The sequence below is a fragment of the Phaethon lepturus genome, unplaced genomic scaffold (assembly GCF_000687285.1).
Source record: "Phaethon lepturus isolate BGI_N335 unplaced genomic scaffold, ASM68728v1 scaffold7068, whole genome shotgun sequence".
Lineage (NCBI taxonomy): Eukaryota > Metazoa > Chordata > Aves > Phaethontiformes > Phaethontidae > Phaethon > Phaethon lepturus.
The window spans coordinates 17-19,230 of record NW_010558197.1 but is presented as its reverse complement, the minus strand read 5'-3'; the positions used below and the strand labels follow the sequence as shown (position 1 = coordinate 19,230).

At 40.3% G+C, this 19,214-nt stretch overlaps 1 protein-coding gene across 1 annotated transcript in view; it reads left to right on the top strand.

Annotated features, from left to right (window-relative positions):
* SFMBT1 (Scm-like with four mbt domains 1) overlaps positions 1-11,765 on the top strand; it is a 33,314-nt gene extending 21,549 nt beyond the window's left edge. Inside the window, exons 11-20 of the mRNA XM_010292971.1 lie at positions 81-194; positions 1,579-1,621; positions 2,874-2,938; positions 4,409-4,548; positions 6,446-6,555; positions 8,298-8,473; positions 9,252-9,430; positions 9,611-9,856; positions 10,373-10,501; positions 11,375-11,765. Of these exons, the coding sequence (XP_010291273.1) occupies positions 81-194; positions 1,579-1,621; positions 2,874-2,938; positions 4,409-4,548; positions 6,446-6,555; positions 8,298-8,473; positions 9,252-9,430; positions 9,611-9,856; positions 10,373-10,501; positions 11,375-11,515 (1,343 nt within the window). The 3' untranslated portion in view covers positions 11,516-11,765. The remainder of the gene's footprint in view (positions 1-80; positions 195-1,578; positions 1,622-2,873; positions 2,939-4,408; positions 4,549-6,445; positions 6,556-8,297; positions 8,474-9,251; positions 9,431-9,610; positions 9,857-10,372; positions 10,502-11,374) is intronic.
* The last annotated feature ends 7,449 nt before the right edge of the window (positions 11,766-19,214 follow it).

The window sequence follows — 19,214 nt, the reverse complement described above, 5'->3', positions numbered from 1 at the left end:
AAACATAAAGCAAGCATTAACCAAATGAGGTTTTTTATTTTTATGAATTGTTTCAATTTTTAATTCTCTAAACTGAACAGGCTCCAAGAAGCCCATCCCTGACTGTATAGTGAGCGTGGAATCGATGAATATATTTCCAGTGGGTTGGTGTGAGACGAATGGATATCAGCTCAGACCTCCTCGCAAAGCAATAGGTATCAGTTCTGTTCCGTTTGCAGTGGTTAGCTGGGTTGACAGAGATGGTTAGCCTTCAAGAGCAGGCTACTGCAGAATTATCGCAGCCATCACTGAATTTGGAAACACTCACCATGTACAGAGAATCTATGCCTTGTGCAACTGTTCCCCTGGCTGTTAGGTTCAGTTGGAATCCATACAACAACTCCAAAACAGGCAGTGTTGGCTTGAGACCCTTGCAAACTTCAAACTTGCATGCTGTACGAGCGCATGGAAACAATCCATTAGTCACAATAAAGAAATCATATCTGTGTGTATGCACACACACCCGTGCTATGCAGACACTTGTCTGAGCTGTTCTTGCCGTGTGTCTGACCCTGCTACCAGTTTTACACTTGCATTTGTGCAAGTAAAATTAATGCCTTAACAAAATGGTTTTGGGTGTGTATACATTTTGGAGTTGAAATAAAGGGGACTAGCTTTCTAAATGGGCCAGATGGTTATGATCCCTTAGTGACAAAATGTGGAAAAGTCAATCCTACCTGTTTTAGCTACACTAGTAAGTAGCATAAGATAGTATCTTCTCTCAACTGGTTAGTGAGCTCTGTTTATCGAAATTTAGTGGGTGTTGGAGGAACTGAAGAACTTCCTGAATGTTTATGGGAAATTATAAGATTGGAATGAGCTGTCATGTACTGCAAGTCAAAGCAAGAGAAACTACATGTCTGCATGGCCAAGGACAGAGGAGGAAGGGGGACGGGGGGACCTAGTTAGAGAAAAAATGCTTTAAAAAAAATTCCAGAAGTTTGTTGGGGACAAAGCCTGAAATTGATGATGAGGCACATATTACATTAGCTTGTTTAATGTTCTTACCTGATTGTGAAAGCCAGAATTAGCAAGTGGACCCATCACCTAGTTGACTTCCTTAGTTGCAACAGTGTTTTCCTCCATAGCAATTGGCTTAAATGATATATGTTTCTAACCAGCTGATTTCATTCCATTTCAATGTTAAACAGTGTTGAAGTTCCCTGTGCCAGTAAAGTGGTGAGTTAGGCCTATGAACCTTAAGTTGGTTAAGTTTCAGCACTTTTGGGCGCTGAAAAGGAAAGCAAAGTATATCATTCCTTTTTGGCTGGTATTACAGGTGGTTTAGGGTCTCTGATGCAAACAAAGATGCACAGAAGGTGACATTACCTGGGAGACTGGGAATATGCATGCCTGATTTAATGAATTTTTAGTGAAAGTTGAAGTGAACCTTTTGGATTACTTCAAATTACATGGGCCAGCATGTCTCTAGTGCAGATGGGCCAGCTATCTAACATTGCAGTGACTTGGAACACAGATTCTTTTTGGCATATAACTTAGAGGAAATTATTCTAATATATATATTCTTCTTCCTTTCAGTAAACAAGCAGAAAAAAATTGCAGTAGTTCAACCAGAGAAACAGTAAGTCAACAGGTTTTTTGCTTTTATTTTTTGTTGGGGTTTGTTTCTGGGGTTTTTTTCTAATTGCTAAATCATGTTGTCTTAGGGGAGATTTAGCTTTACGGAAGAGCTATAGTGAGGGTTGAGATTCCACAATCCATTTATCTTAACGCTGGTAGTTCCTCTTGTTGTTGGAAAAGACCTCGTGCACTGCTTAGTAGGACATAGAAAGCATGTAATTTGTTTTTTAACAGTGCTAGTGCAACTCAGCTGAATTGTTGAATAGGTCAAGTCATTGAAGTTCTGGAGTTGAAACTGTTGATCTTTCCTTTTTAGAAGATTGCATTACCTGTGAGGATTGGAGTACATTTAAGAGAAACTAGCCTGATCTTAACACTGTGTTTATAAGTTTGTACTTGAGCCTTTGTTTTTTTAATGGTGATTAATAGGGAAAATTACTGGGTTCCCTTTTGGTTTATTCCCTTCTCAAACAATACAGTTTCTGCAATGTAAACATGCTTATAAAATGTGACTGCCTTAACATTAGCTGTGATTTTGCACAGCTGATCAGAAAACATGGCTTTAGTGTGAGTGCTGTCTTTTAGTAGATGAACGTCTAGTAGTCACTTCCCAGGTAAAATTTGGCCCAGACTAGCCAAAAAGGAGAGTTCTATGTAAACTGTGTCATGCATATGAAACTTCTTCATGTGAGCCTCCTGAAAAAGGCTCAGTAGAATGCCTGACAGTTGGTTTTGTTGACTCTTACAGCTTTAGAAACACCAGATCTGTCAGTAGTCCTGCCAATGTTTTCATTGCTCCTAAAATACTGAGCAGACTGTTCTTCCATGTTTTGTAATTGGAATTCTTTCCAGAGTACTTGAGTCATTTTGGTTGTATTTTGTTTAAAATCCATCTTTTTCAAAATGCATAAGGTAATACTGTCCACTGCCTTGTGTCATGAAATGAGAAATGAAGTTAGAAGGAGGCAGAAAATGTAAACTATTGTCAGTAGCTTTGTGTGTTGTGTTTATCAGCATGGTAGCCCCTATACCTCAAGCATGGAAGGATTGCTGCTAGCTGTAGCAGTACCGTAGTCCTTTCCAGATTGAATTTCATAGTCCTGGCATGTTGTTATTGTGAAACAGGGGAGGTATAAAAAGCAGATTTATAAGGCTGGACCTGGAGGGAAAAAAATTAATGGTTGGTTTTTAGTAACTGAGAGGTGACAATCCTTACCATCTGTCCCTTTTCCCCAATCTTCTTTTCATTTCAGAATTCTGTCTTCAAGGACAGTTCATGATGGACTAAAAAACCAGGAACTGAACTCTTCTGACTCAGGTATTGATCAGAGAGGGCAGGCTAACAGAGACAAAATCCTGTAACAGTTAGCTGCCTGATTGTTCAGCTGCTCAACATCCTTCTGTTATGAGAGGGGAGAGGAGGAAAGGGTTTGAAGATTTTCATGCCTTAATGATTTGTTGAACTTCAAAAAAGAATGAAACAAACAAAACCACACAATTACTTGTGTCCTGCAATTGGTATGTGCATTAAACCTGGAAATGAGATTTTTACACCAGAATATCCCCGCCCCCTGGGAGAGGGTATGTGGAGCCAAACGTGTACTGTAACCTATGCAGATGATTTTTTATTGTCACTTGTTATGTTTAATAATGTTGGGACAAACGTAACAGGCGCGCTGCATCTGTGCTCTTGAGTTGTTAGATTCTAGCTCTGGGAAGCAGGTTTGACTTTTTTATGATAACTTCATCATCATGATAAACAAAAGCAAGTCAAATAGTAAACTGCCTTGTGTGCCAGATGGCGAAATCTAATAATTTTCTAAACTGTTGCAAGAATGAACATGATGAATAAGTACATCTGCTGGTGAAACAGTCATACAGATCTATCTGGCAAAAAATGCCTCTGCTGCTATTTTCTGTACAGTGAAATGCACATCTGAAGCTGCACCAAATGCAAGCTTTATAGAAATGATTCGTGCTTGCTTAGCATTTTAATTGATTTTTAATAGAGTCATAATGTAAATTTGACTTTGTTTATTTAGCTGCCAGTTACCAACTACTGAATTTAAGGTCTTAAGTGATAGTGTTGCTCAATCAAGAAAAACTACAATGCTGCTAGGGTAAAGCAATATTGTATTTCTAGATAAGTATCTTGCAATAGGTATTATACATAACTTTAATTTTGAGCAGCGTTGAATCGTTTAATAGGTTTAGCAAGCTTAATGTCACTTCATCAAAGGTCACTTAATCAGTTGCTATATCTTTTGTTTGCTGATTGAGGGGAAAAAAGTCTAAAAATGCAAAGCAATGTGATATTGTAGTTTAGGATAAACAGTGGAGAATAACTTTGCCAGCTTCTCTGGTGGCAGAAGTTTAGGGGAGAGATAATTATTTGACGGGAAAATTTATCCACAATTGCTGTGTAGGAAGTGCTTCTGCTACTAAAAAGTTGAGATTGTCATCTTCCTGCCTGTTCTCACTGGTGTAATACCACGAAGCATCAGACTAGCCAGGAAGAAATGTTTCTTTTCTGATAAATGACCAACTTTACTTCCTATGGTTTGACAATGTGCAAGCATGCGTGTGAAATATGAAAAATATTTTGGCAACATCGAATAACTAGTGCTGTCATTGCAAATGTGACACTGAAACTACCCCAAATTCATGTCATTCAAGACTTTTTTTCTTTCTTCTTTACAGCAGGCAAGATATTACGTGTTGCAAGAAGTCATTCTTTGCTGGGGAGGTTGTAGCGTGTGATTTAAATCTTTGCTTTCTCATTTCTCAGTGGTAATTAATGGAAAATACTGCTGCCCAAAGATCTACTTCAACCACCGGTGCTTCTCAGGACCTTACCTTAACAAAGGCAGGATTGCAGAGCTTCCCCAGTCTGTGGGACCCGGGAACTGTGTTCTTGTTCTGAAAGAGGTGAGGTGGTTGTACGTAGTGGACCTGCATGTAGCAGTGCATTATAAATGCTAGAGTGTCTCTCTAATTATAGATGAGTAATTAATAAATTTAAACTGATAATGAGTAAAGAGTGTTTTTGGATCAAATCAAGGATAAATCATGGACTGTTTTATGGATGGCTGGAAAGAGTAAAAGCCTTTCATTTATCTGAGTTATAGTCAGCCTTCTACTGCTAAACTTGATTTTAAGTTAAAATAGAATAACCTGTAATTGCCACAATCAAAGGAGTTAGTATCTTTTTATAGCTGTAATAAATGCTTCCATTTTAATTAACAGAATTTAGCTTCAGATAATCCCAAAGTTCCTTTACAGTTTGCACTGTTGATGTTAAAACAGAGGAAATACAGATTTTCTTAGTAGAAATGGCAAACTATTTTCGGTAATTGGAAAATTAAAAGAATTCTCTGTGTTTTATAAATTGGATATGATTTGCAAAGATCAGATGAAATTGTGGTGTTGCTTTCTAACATAACTGAGGGAGGAAGAGGCCATTCTTTAACGCCAAAGAGCCTCTTCTCCTGAAGGTCTTTCACAGCAAATTTACAGATACTTTAATGCCAAAATTATTTTTCAGAAATCTCCAAGAAGGTCATGGGGTGGTTATTATCTGGCCTGAGAGGCTGAAAGTTTCCCAAGGCATAACTGTATGTGCACACTTGAGCTCTCATGAAATGATCACTTTAAATTCAGGAATTGGCTCAACATCTCTGGAATTTTTACCTTCCCTATCATCTACCATAACTGAGAGAGACCTTAAGAAAGGCTTTTATGGCAGACATGCTGTAAAAGAAAGAGTTCAGTGGACAAGAGTGAAGCTGATTATTGAAAAAATACTATTTTTGCACAGAAAAGTACCCCATCCTTTCTGCAAGTTTCACTACTCTGGTGTAGACACTCCAAAAGAGCCAGTGTGAAATTCTGTGGCAGCTTCATGTAACTGTGAAGGTTTAACCTGCTTCACTGCCTGAAAGCATAAAGTATGCACAAATCCCGCCATTGTACAGATGAGGAGTGATGCTGAGTGGTGCTAAAAGCTCAAGCGATGTGCTCAGTTGTATTCGTTTCAATTATGACTCTTGTTCAATGTATGAAACCTAGAGCGAGTTTGGTACTTGCATTATATTTAATACTTTTGAACTATGGACCTCTGGACGGCTGCATTAGTAGGACTGAAGCTGTGAGTTTGTTATGTCAAGGTTCTGATGCACCCAATTTGGGAATGATTTGAAATAAGCACATAGGGAAAATAAGAAATACAGTTTGAACTCACATTTTGTACTATCCCCCACTAACTTCAGGCAATTCACAACTTTGAGTTACGTTACAGCATCAGAGAAATTCTCCTTTTATTATAGTACAGGCCTTACTGAGGTTCGTGAAAGCAAAACAGAGGAGAGCTTAAGATTCTGCAGTATGTTTTGTAACATTTTGTATGATTTTGTGGGTTGGCCAGCAGCAAAATCCTGCAGCATTTTCTGGCACACCTTCACATGTCAAACAATCTCTTAAGACAATCACTCAGATTTACCCAAGGTTATGCAAGTTTTGTGGTATTTGGCCCTGGGGCTTAATTTAGTGACATGTAATTCAAGGGCAATGACTTGGAAATGGCCAAATACACTCGTGACTCTGCAGACAAATTCTGAAGGTTTGGCAAGGCCCAGAGTGTCAACTGCTCTCAGTTTTCATTTTGGCAGTATCAGAAGGTATCTGTCATCCTGTTGTGAATGAGTGCTTTGATGCTAGATAATTTGGATGAATAGAATCAATTTCCTATTCTACCCTGGCACTTTAAAACAGATTTATTGTACAAGTAACTTAAACATATTTTCTCCTCTTCCCTCCCTCACTGTAGGTTCTCACTTTATTGATCAATGCAGCTTACAAACCTAGCCGTGTCCTGCGAGAACTGCAGTTGGATGAAGAGGCTGCATGGCATGGGCATGGAGAGACCCTAAAAGCCAAGTAAATTCTTGTCCTGTTCCCTGCTTAGTTGATCCCAGTAGCAACGTTCTCTGCAGTCTATGCTTTAACTTCTCACATTTCAGAGAAGGAAAAATTGCTTATAGCATATCAAGATGCTGACAGCCATTAAACTTCCAAATCTTTATAAACTTCTTTATGAATGTCTGGTGAAGTGCATCTGATTTGAATTCTCCTTAATATTCCAAGTGTGCTCTGCTACTGGCATGTAAGCAACTAGTGGTGAAGTAAGAATGGTGTGGTATTGGTACAACATAGCATCTACACTGGCAGACCTGCAGGTGAGGTTTAAGGTAATTTAATTCACCTGAAGATAAAAGTTGGTATTTTAAAGCAGAAGCACCTGCTGCTTAGGAAGCTTCTCAGACTTTCACGGTATTTCCACACAAATTTCTCAGTGGAAGAATATTCCTTTGAAATTAAATTATAGCAGTGCTCTGAAATGGCTTGGCATGGAAGTCTTTCTACAACAGCCTATCCTAAAGCGCTCCCTTAGTTTTTCTGCTGATCTTTTTGGGTCAGAGCTTCTTTGCAAGATTATTTTGTGGCTAGGAGAAAAGCAGTGATCATATTTACATATATTTGATAAATCCAGATACCCCTTTATAGTCTAGTGATGGTCTTCTAATTAGGATGCTGTGTTTGCATACTAGAGATTAGATTTTCCCAATGTGCCATAACATACTTTTCTACATAGTTTTGAACATGTCAGTAATTCTTTTGTTGGATCAGTTTCATGTGTAAAAAGACACCGTTCCATATATTGAAGGATTGTTCTGGATTTGGACAATAGGAAGATCGTATGAAAAGTTTTAAATAGAATGTAAATAGAAGATGTAAATTACATGTAAATGTAATGTAAATAGAAGATGTAGCTGAAGAATAGAGAAAAAGAAATTGTTTGGTTTCACTGAACTTGCTGTGTACTTTCTTTTGTCACAGTGGTGACACCAGGGATATCTGGACTATGATGATATAGTTATTTTTTTCAGTGTATTAACTAGGTACTTGCAGGCCTGAGACATCCCTAATAGATATCAGCACGTGCCAGTAGCTGTGCTGCGAGAACAAAGCAGAAATGATGAATGACTCTGGCAGATACTTCACAGTGCGGCTCTGTCAGTGTCATGGCCAGGCTGATGAACAAAAAGAAATCTTTTTTTAATTTAAATCAAACAGGAGCGCTATGTGGAGTCGTGGCAAGTGACTGTCCTGACAAATTGTTCAACAGTTAGATGAAAGCTGATTGGAAATCTGACAGTAGTTCATTTGCTGGCCATAGTACGTGCATAGAATGGCTCACTAGAAGCTGTCTGCTGTTACCTTTATTAGCTGAATTGGTGGCTCCATCTTGGTTTTGGGGACAAGCTGTCCACATCACAGTGGACACTTCTGCAGTCCCATGAAAAAAAAGAACAAACCATCTGTGAACAACGAAAACAAAGTACCTAAGCTCTGGGATAGTCCTCTCAGTGTTTTGGAGGTGCTGGCAGGGCAGTGTTGCTGTGTTTGGTACTGGCTTTGTTTCTTTGCTTGAGGATCTGTCATAAGACACGGGACTACCTGTTTTCTGGACTTGTCAGTCCATGAAGTTCCTCTTTGCTCAGATTTTCCCTGAGTTTGATCTCAAAGCAATATATACACCTCTTATACACCTCTCGCTGAAATACTTTTATCCCGGTAACTAGAGTATTCCTGAATTATAACCACATTTTCAATGTTAGGTACAAAGGGAAGAGCTACCGTGCAACTGTGGAAGTTGTGAGGACGGCAGATCGGGTGGCGGATTTCTGCAGAAAAACATGCATCAAGCTGGAATGTTGTCCAAACCTCTTTGGCCCTCAGATGGTGCTGGATAAGTGTTCAGAGAACTGCTCTGTCCTGACAAAGACTAAATACAGTGAGTAGGCCGCTGGTCTCAAACCAAGGTGGGCCTTGGGGTGTTACATTTTGGTTTTCTTCTGGCTTTGGCTCCAGGAGGAATCCAAAATACATTGTTTTGCTTACACAAGGAGCAGCGCAAGTGCTACATGCACAGGCCTACAAAATGTCCATGTGCCAGTATGTAGGGGAGAAAAAAATAATTTTATATTAAGTGGTAGTACCATGAATTAACTTGCTGTGTGCTTAAAACTTTTATATTCTTAAGACAACTTCTGGGACAAGAACTGACTCTAATATTGTAACTTAAGTGGCATTGTAATTGCTTTTACCAGTTTGTTGCATAACAAAATAAAATAAAATAAAATACCTTCAAGCACTTTTTTTAGCTTTTGGGTTTTTGGGGGGTTTCTTAAACTAACTTTAACCATTTGACACTGTGAGAACAGACAGTGCATTGAGGCCATGTTTAAAAACTAAAAAAAGTCACAAAAAGTGCCATTAAATTGGACCAAGTCTGTGGCTGATGATTTTTGTATAAAATATGATCATTTTGGCCTTCTCAGAGATAGAAGTAGTAAATCTTTATAGGGCAAATAAAATTGCTGAGTAACTCTTCTTCCTTAACCAAATTGAAAGGGAAAATATATACATACTCATTTTGAAGTTTTGCAGAATTGGGATTTCTACTGGGGAAATGTACTCCTACTGATTTTCCAGTTCTGATAATGGACAAACATAACTAGTGACATTGAAGGTGCATTTCAACATGGTGCTCCTTTCTTCTGTCCTCATAGCACACTACTATGGAAAGCGGAAAAACAAGCGGATAGGTAGGCCTCCGGGTGGCCACAGTAACCTGGAAGTAGCCATGAAGAAACCAAATAAAAGGCGGAAAAGGCGAAAACATTTTTTTGTTCATAAGAAAAAACGTTCTTCTACTTCAGTGGATAACACTCCAGCTGGATCTCCCCAGGTATGAGACTGCCAACAGATGCGGTATGTGATCTTTGACCAGCTACATTTGAAACAACAGACTGTTAGTTCCTTGTAACATCAGGTTACAGCTGACAAATGGGTGGCAATTGTAGCTTTTGTCCTAAACCTCCCATTATTTTTTTTTATTTAATCTTTTTTTTTTCCCCTACCTCTTCAGGGCAGTGGGGGAGAAGAGGAGGATGACCAGGACGAGGTAGATGAAGAATCTCTGACTGAGGATAGTACCTCAGAGCACCAAGATGAATTGCTTGAGGAATCAGAGGTATCAGAGAAGAAATCCCTGTCGTCCTCTCCTACACAGAGTGAACTGTCTCATTCCCTGGCTCAGGACCGAGACAAGCGGAAGAGGAAGCTCAGGACCTTTTCCTTTTCTGATGATGAAAATAAACCTCCTTCGCCAAAGGTAACTTCAAATATAGACTTGTGTTCTAGCTAGCTCACTGTTGGGCAAGCACAAATATCTTGGGAGCATTAACCATGTGTTCTCAAAAAATACTCTGTTACCCCATAAAAGGGCATTGTGAAGACACTACAGAATAATTAAAAATCATGATTTTTTTATTACAGTTGTATTACAGGACTGTAATAAAGACTAAACAGAAAGCTGTAGACAGAATGGTGAACTTTCCATTTCTGAGCTGTTAGCACTCCTCTTGGTTCAACCTGAGCAGTGATGTCATGTCAACCAAATCCTCGTTTTAAATCCCTGCTTACTGGTTATAACGATGCTATAGCTTCCATCCTCAGCACAGTGCTGTTCTGCACATCTCTGCTAATCAAGAAACCTGTACAATTTTGAGCTCTCATTAGAGCTTTATCTGTCAGTTGAATGTTTGTGTGTGAGTGAGTGGAAGGGAGTGTTGGTCCATTGCATATGTAATGGTTTGGGAATTCTTTTTGTGCTGGATGGCTTGTTTAGGACATAAAGGTGGAAGTTGCTGAAAAGCTGCAGCTGGACAGTAACCCTCTGGAATGGAGTGTGGCTGACGTTGTACGATTCCTCAAATCCACTGACTGTGCACCACTGGCGAGAATCTTCCTTGATCAGGTATGATTTTCTGTCTGTTAAAATGTGTTACTTTGCTTGTTATCCTCTAAGGAATCACAAAAAGAAGCTAGTTTAAATTTTATAATAGCGTTTTGAGGAAGCAAACACATGCACAACCTGAGAGGAGGGTTAGGGGAATTGCCAGAATTTTTCAGGTTTCTGAGTACTCAGTGGAGGACATTTTGGTCTGTGGGGCATCCGAATCCCAAAACTGTAGAGAATGCCTACAGTCAAGCAGTATGAAAACAGGAGCCTGTTTTCTAGGAGATACAATTTCGCCACTTGTGTTGGCTTTCCAAATGATAAATGTTTTCCATTCTGCAGACTAACTGCAGGTCTCAGTGTTGTACAGCTGCACAACAAGTGGACATTTTTGTGTCGAAGTATGACAGTTAGAGTAGAAACATGAGTTGAGTTAACATAGTTCTTGCATCTTGGTTAAAATTTGCCTTGAAAACTTAGCATCTATCAAAACTGTAGTACTGGAACTGCTGATGAGTATGGTTTATGATAGATGTTCCAGAAGATGTACTTTTCCTTGTAGAACCTCTGTTTCTCTAGAAGGAGGCAGAGGTTAGGTAAAGTGACTTTCTGCATTTAAATTTTCTTGGTTTCTATTATTAGGTTTATTTTTTTAAAATAGCATCTCATGAGGCTCTGCCCCTTAGCCAGTGAATTTGAGCTGACATTTTAGGAAAGGAGTTAATTTGTTGTGAGAAAAAGAGATTTTTTCTTTTTTAAGCTGCCTGGAGTAGCATGAAAGAAATGTGTAATTCACAAATGGTCATGAATCTGAAATTACAGCAAGTCAAAGCTGAAGGAGCAGGGGAGATAAAAATGCAAAGTCACTATGGAGCTTTTGTCTTCTGACAGGAAATCGATGGCCAGGCACTGCTGCTGCTGACCCTTCCCACCGTGCAGGAGTGTATGGACTTGAAGCTTGGACCAGCTATTAAACTTTGCCATCACATTGAGAGGGTCAAACTTGCCTTTTACCAGCAGTTTGCTAACTGAGGAGCAGCCAAGTTGAAGTGGACCTTTGAAGCACAACTACAAAAACATGCTCCTTTCTCTCTAGCAAGGAAAGCCAAATGAAGTTAAACTGAGGCCCTGGTGACCTAAGAGCATCTGTCAGCCTCAGTTTTTCACTTTGACAAAAGGAAGACAACATCTGGAGCAAAATGCCAATGCAAACACAGGGGCTACTCTACCAGCTGCCAGCTTGGGAACACAATAGTCTCTTGCTCTATGGTTCCCTTTTTTTAATGAATTTTTTAATGATTACCGAAAAGTCTCCTCTGGTGGGAAATGACATTTCAATAGTTCTGTTGGCACGGAACTTTAAAAGGAGAAACGGATCCTGTTTACGTTAGCATGTAGGCTGCCAGAAATAACCTTTCTCTGTTCCTGATGATTCACAGAATCCCCTTCCCTCCCTGTGGACCAACACTTGCTTTACCACAGCACTGGCTTTGGAATGTGCTCTTTGCACATTCGTGTGTTAATGTTGAGTTTTTTAATGAATTTGTTCATTGTTAGGACAACAATGTGGCCACAGGGTTCTGAATGTACAGTGTAGCAAGAGTGTGGTTCCTTCTGGGGTTTTTTGATTATTTTGCTTTTTTTGTTTTGTTATTGTTGGGTTTTTGGTTTTAGTTTTTACTACCTCTGTAGTCTGAACAGTCTGAACAAGTGATGAACTAAAAAGGGAGGCAACTACTTCTGGACAAAATACCTGTAGCTGCACAGCAGTCACTCTTCTGAAGGCATGTCAGGAGTACAAACCAGTATCAGCATACAGAGCTTCTGTTCCAAAGTTTTAGCTGAAACCTGTGTAGGCTTAACCTGGATGTTACCTTTTTCAGATGTCAGAAAACAATTATTTTGCACTTCTCTTACAGACAGGCTGTAGGAAAAAAGGAAGGAAAGAGAAAGTGCCTCTACATTTTCTATAATTTGGTTGTCAGATAATTTTTTTTTAGTAGTATGAATTTATTTCCTTTTTCTTATGGCAAACAATTGGGCCACGTACACAGAGCCTGTCAGCAGACTTTTGCTTTGCTACCTGAACACCTTTTTAGAGAATACACTATGGAAACTGCGATCAGTAGATGACTGCAACTTAGCTCTGCCAGCATTTGCGTACTGGAAACTACCTTATGAGCATGACTTTGTATTTTTAACTATGTACAGCTGCTCAGGATCAGACTTGATGAAAATGTGGGGGTTTGGGAAGAAGTTTCTGTGCTTTTCTAGAGAAAAGGAAAAGAACTAGAGGGACATCTAGTTCCATCAGTAGACCTACAGTAGGATGAACTGCTGATTTTAATTTTCCAGCGTAATAAAACCCAGTCAACCACTTGCTGTAGGCATGTGCTTTACACTTTCAGTAACAGGGCTTACCTTACTTTCCATTAAAGATGGGGGAAACTTACATCAGTCTCAAGATCTGCATCAAATAAACGTTAGGTTTCGAATGGCTTGCATTCATTCACTCCCCTGTTCTCAGAGCATTTGGAGGAGCACAGGCAGGAGTTTTATGTGTGCAGCCCTGGTCCTTTATCTCCTACTCAAACACATTTTTGCAGAAAGCTCCTGGCATACTAAGGCATTTGAGGTAGGAAAGTGCTCACTGCAGGAATTTGTTTAGGAAAGATGCATATGCTGGTTTCTGATAAACACTGGTTACTCTAGTCAAATGGATTGATTCAAGTGTCTCTTAGGCCTAATGTGAGCGGTTATTCTGATGCTGTGAGCTGTAGGATTCAGCAATGAGGATGACTGGAAACTAAGAGCTGATTTTGCACAGTCTGTGTCTGTGTCTGCCGCATAGGTGTGGAGGGGGAGCTACCTCCAGTGAAAACTGTTTAGAGTAAGCAAAGCTAAATAACTGGGGTTTATTTCTTTTGCCCCTTAGAGTAACCGCCTAGTCAAGGCAGAACTATGCACAGAAGTGCTAAAATCAGATATATTTTTTTTTTTCTATTCCAGAATCAAAATGTAAATGTCAGACAGACTGTTTACTGGCTGAGTGTTCTTGAGAGAGGGCGGTGTGTAGCTAGGACAATTTTTTTTCTCCCAAGTTGCAAGCGGAGTCTGAAAACATAATTAAATTGAAATCAAAGAGCCCCTTCTTCCTCAGACCAGATAAGTGGCCAATAAATGGACATTTTGGCTCTTCATGTTGTGCTTGGGTCATCTGCCTGTATTCCATTCCCTTAGGACAAGCTCAGTGATAAGCCATTAGGCCTGAAAATTTTTTTGAAAGAAACATTGCTGCTTTGCTGTCAGCATCTTGTCTTGAGAAATTCGACCAGCAGAGAACTTACCGGTTGGAAGATGATGCTTTTGGATCATATTTGTCATTCTTCAGGGTTTCCAGAATTCTGTTGCACTGACGCCCAGCAGAATTGACCTGCATAGCCAAGAGGTGTCGCTTCCACCTTTCCCTATGGACAGATAGATGTCTTTTTAAGTAGTTGTCAGGAGAGAACAAAGCTTAAAGGGTAATTTAGTGAACCTGTTAACATGGCATCTAGGGTTTTAAATACAAATGTCATACTTCTTTTTCTCAGTAAATAAAGCAGTCAGCAGTTTCAGAAGTTAGTGGGATACTTACTGGTCACCCTTGGCATGTTTTATAGGCTGGATTTTTCTGCCTTGTTTTGGGAGGCACTGACAGTCTGGTCCCAATGGGATCTATTTTTGTTGAGATTTTCAAAAGGGATGTTCTCATTATTTGTGAAATGTTTTTATGCTGCACATGGGTACTGTACACTCTGTTTCCTGGAAAAAATGCACTCTTATTGCTGGATTTAAAAGGGATAATTGGGGCTTTATCTTGATGGATGGTGTTTCTACTTGACTGTTTCAAGCTCCTCTTTCTCTATGCGTGGCAGATGACACAACTGCACTTATATTTGTTCATCTTATTCCAACATGACTTGAAATCAGCTCACATGCTGCTTTAGTTGCTCTGTTTCTTCAAAACTGGATTTGGGGTAGCTGATGGCTGAATCTTGGCTTTGGGTGATACTAATGTTTCACCAGTAGAAGTTGCTGGGACTGCAGTAGTTAAGGCTTCAGGGATTTGTGCTGTCCTCTACGACATCCATTCACCGTAAAATATGACTAACCTGGAGTCCAGGAGGAAGGCAGTGGTGTCTTGCAAATGTCTTCAGTACAAGAAAATGAGCCGTCCAGTGGGCCTTGTGAACTGTTTATGTGGATGGTAAAAGGAGATTTCCCTTGGCTGACCCATTGAGGGTTTGTATTCTTGCTTGTGTTATTTTCATATGCATTGTACAGTCTTGGTTTTGCACTTCACAGTGTTAGAAACCTGGTGGTACCTCCATATGGCACTCGTACTGTGCTGAGCTTAGCCTTGTTAGGCAGAAAGATTTTGTTGAGTTACTATAGCGTGCTTTGTGCACCAACACAAGCAGTCCATAAGAGAGAAGTATTGGACCTCCAAAAATGTCATGGAAGGTTAATGTGTTAGAATTATCTCCCAAAGCACAAGCAGCTTGCAGTGTATCCTAAACTGAAGGCAATCCTTCCGGAAGTGGAGAGGTACAGCACTGATCTTGGTGAATGAAGACTACTTTTTTCTAATGCTAAACATTTCTGAAAGTTGCTCTTTGAGGAATTAAATCAAAGGCAGATTCATTTGTGTGTTGCATAGAACTCCAGGAGTTTTTGCAGTGTCTCCTGGGATTAATGGAAACAGTACCTACAGAATTCAGGAGTGGTTGTTAAGATTACTTTCTCTTGTCACAACTTTCAGCAGTATTTTGTGTTGCTTTAGGATTTGCTAGTGTTTATTCTTGATTCTAGTGATGCTTTAAAGGAGGGAAGGAGTATTTAGCTGCTAGGTCCACAGAAATGTAAATACATTTACAGTTGATTGGACTGAGCACTCCATTCTTCTGTATGAAGTACAAAGACTTGGTACGTTGCTAGCAAAAGGCAAAGTGGCTTGTGAGATTTTTGAATGTAATGGAATAGGCTTCAAAACTATCAAGCTCAGATTGGAGACTGGATACCTTTGGACCAAATCTGTGGTTAGAGAAGAAGTTACTAGATGAAGTAGCCTTACCAGAAAGCCAAAAATATGATGATCCTGTACAAAACTACTCCTTAACCAGCCCTGTTACATAATGGCAGACTGGTTACTGCCTACTGTGAGCTCAAATTACCTAAAAGTAACTAAGCACAAAGACAAAGGCTGTGTCAGGAGACTTCAAATGGTAGCTGAAGGCTCCATTTTAAAGGGATTGTGTGCTGAACTCCCATTTCAGAGTGCTGCCGACCTTCCCCAAACATGCATGTAGCCTTGTTTTCAAAGGCAGTCTTTTGGGTGAAGGATTAGAATGGGACTTGAGAACACCAGATACAACAAGCCTCTTTTATTGTTACGTGTTTTTCTAAAAAAAGAAAAAAAATAATCTGTATGAAATATAGCAAAAGTGAGTTAAGGTTAGTGACACTTTGTCTCCATTGCCACTTCTAGCTAACTCATCATTGCATCTGTTGTTCTGAAATGCACCATACGTATAAATGGACTTTTTGATGAGAAGACAGAGTTACTCTGTTAGGTGCAAAGCCAGCAGTGTTTGGCTCAGCTTTAAGCCATGGAAGCGAGCAGGTCTTGCGCTGACAAAATTCAGAGGCAGTAGGTCTAACTGACTTAGCACAAACATGGGCACAGAGCCTGTGGAAGTCCTCTAGCCTTGCACAGTTCAAGAGGAACAGGCCTTCTGCTTGAGACATGGGGACAGCTCGCTCAAGCTGCATGAATGAAAAATGAGGTCCGGGCACAAATGAATCCTTGCCCACTCTGGAAGTTGTTGAGCACCAGTTTCCAAGAAACCTTGTGGAAAAAAAATTCTGGAGGTGTCATGTTTCTCCTCTCCTTTTTTTTTTTTTTATTTTATTTCTGTTTAAAATTTTTAAATAATCTTTGTAGACAATCAGAGGTCTTCTGGGAGACTCTAAAGGGTATCTGCTCTCCACCTGTGGACCTCTTTCTTATACTAACTCATTGGAACTGATGCACTTTTCCTGTATTTTGCCTTTTTTAATTAGCTGCTTGTTCTTAAACAAAGATTTAAATGCATATTGTGTTGTGTCCCTTCTGCTTGTTGTTTTATCTTTCTTTAACTTTTAAAAATATATATATATATATGCAGTGAGACTGAAGTACTACATGGAAGAGAAACATGCACAAGAAAATATGCCTATTAAGTCCCACCATTGTTTAAGCAGGTGTAACAATTTAATCAGAGGATTTTTTAAAAAATATTTTGGATGGGTATTTTGCTTGTTTTGTCTGTAAATAGTGTAAATAAGTTTGTGTTATATGACAGTTTTAAGTGATCGTAAGAAAATTAAAAGATACTTAAACTGTTTCTGATGGCTTTGTTCTTCATGTAGCAAACATGAAATACTGCTGCTTATCATGAGCAATTTTCCATCTTAGAAAAGTGTGAGGAAAACTGTATAGCGTGTTACATCGCTTGCATAAAAGGTAAATGCAAACCACGTAAACACCACGTGCATGGGCTTCACGTTAAGAGCTTGATTGGGTTGTATACAGTTTCCTCGAATGCAGGAATCTTATTTCTCTAAGCAGTCTTCTAAGGTAACAGATTTTATGTTTCACAGGATGCTGAAGCTAATATACAGGAGCTGAGGACAGAACCCACGAATCAGGGTTGTTTTCTTTTATTGCTTTCTTTGAACATAAGGAGTTGCTTGGTACGATCTGAAGCAAACCTTGCAGATGCTCCTTCTGGATGGTTTTGTAAAGGTTTACGCTATTCATCAAGTCAAACTTTTAAAAAGAACTGGCTTTGCTTTCTCTCAATAACATGACGGTCCACAGGATGTTTCAGGAACAGGTCAGCCTTGCAAAGTTCTTGTTTCCTTACTCACTGTTCCAACAGATTGTACTTGCATGCTCCATGGCACTTGTGTCTTGGCTTTGCTTCAGTTGTCTTGAGCTGATTTTATACTGGGTGCAGAAAATGCATAGGAGTGGGATGAAATTGATTTGCTTAAAACATCTATAAGTATGTAGGATTTAAGGTAAATGTTCTTTCACTTGCCTTCACAGAGCATGTCTACTTGAGAGAAATCTGAAAGCTTGTGAATAGCAGGTATCAGGAGGCAATGTCTTGTTGAGTGCCACAGGTTTCAGAAGGGCTTATAGGTGCCATGAGGAGCTGAAAACGCTTTGAAGAGGTATTTTGGGGAAATGATTTCTTTTAAAGCATGGAATATGGAACACAAGGCATAAGCCTTTCAACTTATGTTTCCAAATTAATTTCTGAAACCTAAATTTTGTGTATAAAAAGCATTGGGTAAATCTTTAACCAGTGGAAGCATCCAGGGCAGGGTATGTGTGTGGAACGCCTGATGTTCAGCAGCAGCTGTGAAAGCTTAAAAACTGCTCCCAGGCCACAAGTAAATAGGTCAGGCCCACATTTGAGGTGCGGTGCTTGATGGCTGTGATTCCTGTGTGCAAGGGGGACAACAAGTAACTTACTTTGCCCTTTCTTTTAGATAACTACTTGTATTTCTGAACTTTTGCTTTTGATGCAGCTCAAAACAGAAGACTTGGGGTGCCTCTGCACTGGACAGTGCATTCTGGACGTGCGCTCTCTAAGTCAGCGAATGGAGAGCATGTCTTTTTCTAGCTGCAACTTCCAGACGTTTATGGCACAGCCTAAATATCCGAGAAACCACCACTGCTGCATGCCAGTACTGTTCACCGTTGCCTGCCAGGAAGAACAGTCACGTAGGTGGGTTTGTAAGATAGATGCAACAAGTATAATTATTTGAACAACTATTGCTTCATGTCCTCTGCTTAGTTTTCTGATAGGCTTAACATGTACTTTCTGGGTCGTACTTATAAGTGAATTTATGGTTAGACTGGGATTTTAAAGAAATTCAAGAAGCAGTGTAAGAAAGAAGTACAATGCAGTGTGACCTAGGCTGATCCCGCACTAAAAATACGAGCCCAAACTGGAGTGCGGCTCTGCCTTGTGATTATGAGGGTATGGCGTGGGGGATCAGCCAGATGCACCAGTTGCCAGGTGCGTTTTCTAAGTGGAGGTGCTGACCGGTTACGTTTTATCCATCGTGCCATTCGTTGCCCTTTGAACAAACGTTTTTGCTAAAGAATGTAGATCATAATTTTTCCTTTCTAGTTTGATGTCAGACTTGCCCGACCTGTGGGCCTGAGCTACCGCTGTTGGGTAAGCAAAACCGCGGGTGGGTGCGGTTCTGTCCCGGGGTGTCGGCCCTTGGGGCTGCGGTGCAGTTTGGAAATCCGGTTGGATGCTGGAGCCCAGGCGTGTTTTCTGGCCGCGTGTGAGCGCGAGGCACCGGTGAGCGAAGCCCAGGCGCGTTAGGCGCTGCCTGGCTGGCTGCCAGCTCGAGCCTGGCAGCAACGGGAAGACTCGGGGCGTGTTAGTTTTTTAACCGAGGTGAAAGCCGGTGTTGTGACCGACCCTCTCGCTCCTCCCGCTAAGGGGCGCGGGGGGAAGGTCCCCCCTTCTGGTGGCCTTGCCGGGCAGAGTATTTGGTTCGGAGTTTGCGTTTGTTTCCCCTGGAGAGGAAGCCGGCCATGGAAGACAGCCAGGCACCTCCCGTCCTACTCCGGTCGGCCCCGGCCCCGGTGCCGCGGCGCAGGCAGAAACGCTAAGGG